The following is a 498-nucleotide window of genomic DNA, read 5'->3' on the forward strand; positions in this document are numbered from 1 at the left end:
GACACACGGGTACTCCCTGCTGCAGCTGGTATCATCCCAAGAAAAGTGCCTGATCCTCTCGGCCGCAGCCAACAGGGATCCTCCCGTTCTCACAGGCACCACTGTTCCAGGAAAGACACCTGCAGCTCCAGCAGCCGCCTCCTGTCCCCGGCGCTGCCTGATGCCCTCGGCACACACACCAACACAACCCCGAGGAGATGCCTAAGCCCCCTGGAGAACCCCTGCCCGCCCCATGTCCTCCCAAGACCGGAGACTTACCGTCACCGCTGCCCGGGTGCTCGGTTCCTGGCACCAGCCCACGACTGCGGTGACCGCTGGCGGGGTTGGGTTGGGGGCAGAAGGGGAAATCAAGTCCTGGCAGAGGGGAGGAGAAAGACGGGAAGACGTGTTAGGCTGGGTGGCACAAGGGGGGGACAAGAAATCCCCACAGCATCCCTGAATCCAGGGACCGAACCCCTCAGGCCCAGGCACGGACCAGAACGAGGGGGCTACGACCGA

At 64.1% G+C, this 498-nt stretch overlaps 1 protein-coding gene across 1 annotated transcript in view; it reads right to left on the reverse strand.

Moving 5' to 3' along the window:
- GLI1 (GLI family zinc finger 1) overlaps positions 1-388 on the reverse strand; it is a gene marked incomplete at its 5' end in the record, with an annotated part of 7,785 nt that extends 7,397 nt beyond the window's left edge. The window contains 1 exon segment of the mRNA XM_009705205.1: positions 259-388. Coding sequence (XP_009703507.1) covers positions 259-388 — 130 coding nt within the window.
- Between the last annotated feature and the right edge of the window lie 110 nt (positions 389-498).

Source organism: Cariama cristata, unplaced genomic scaffold (assembly GCF_000690535.1).
Source record: "Cariama cristata isolate BGI_N322 unplaced genomic scaffold, ASM69053v1 scaffold15478, whole genome shotgun sequence".
Classification (NCBI taxonomy): Eukaryota; Metazoa; Chordata; class Aves; order Cariamiformes; family Cariamidae; genus Cariama; species Cariama cristata.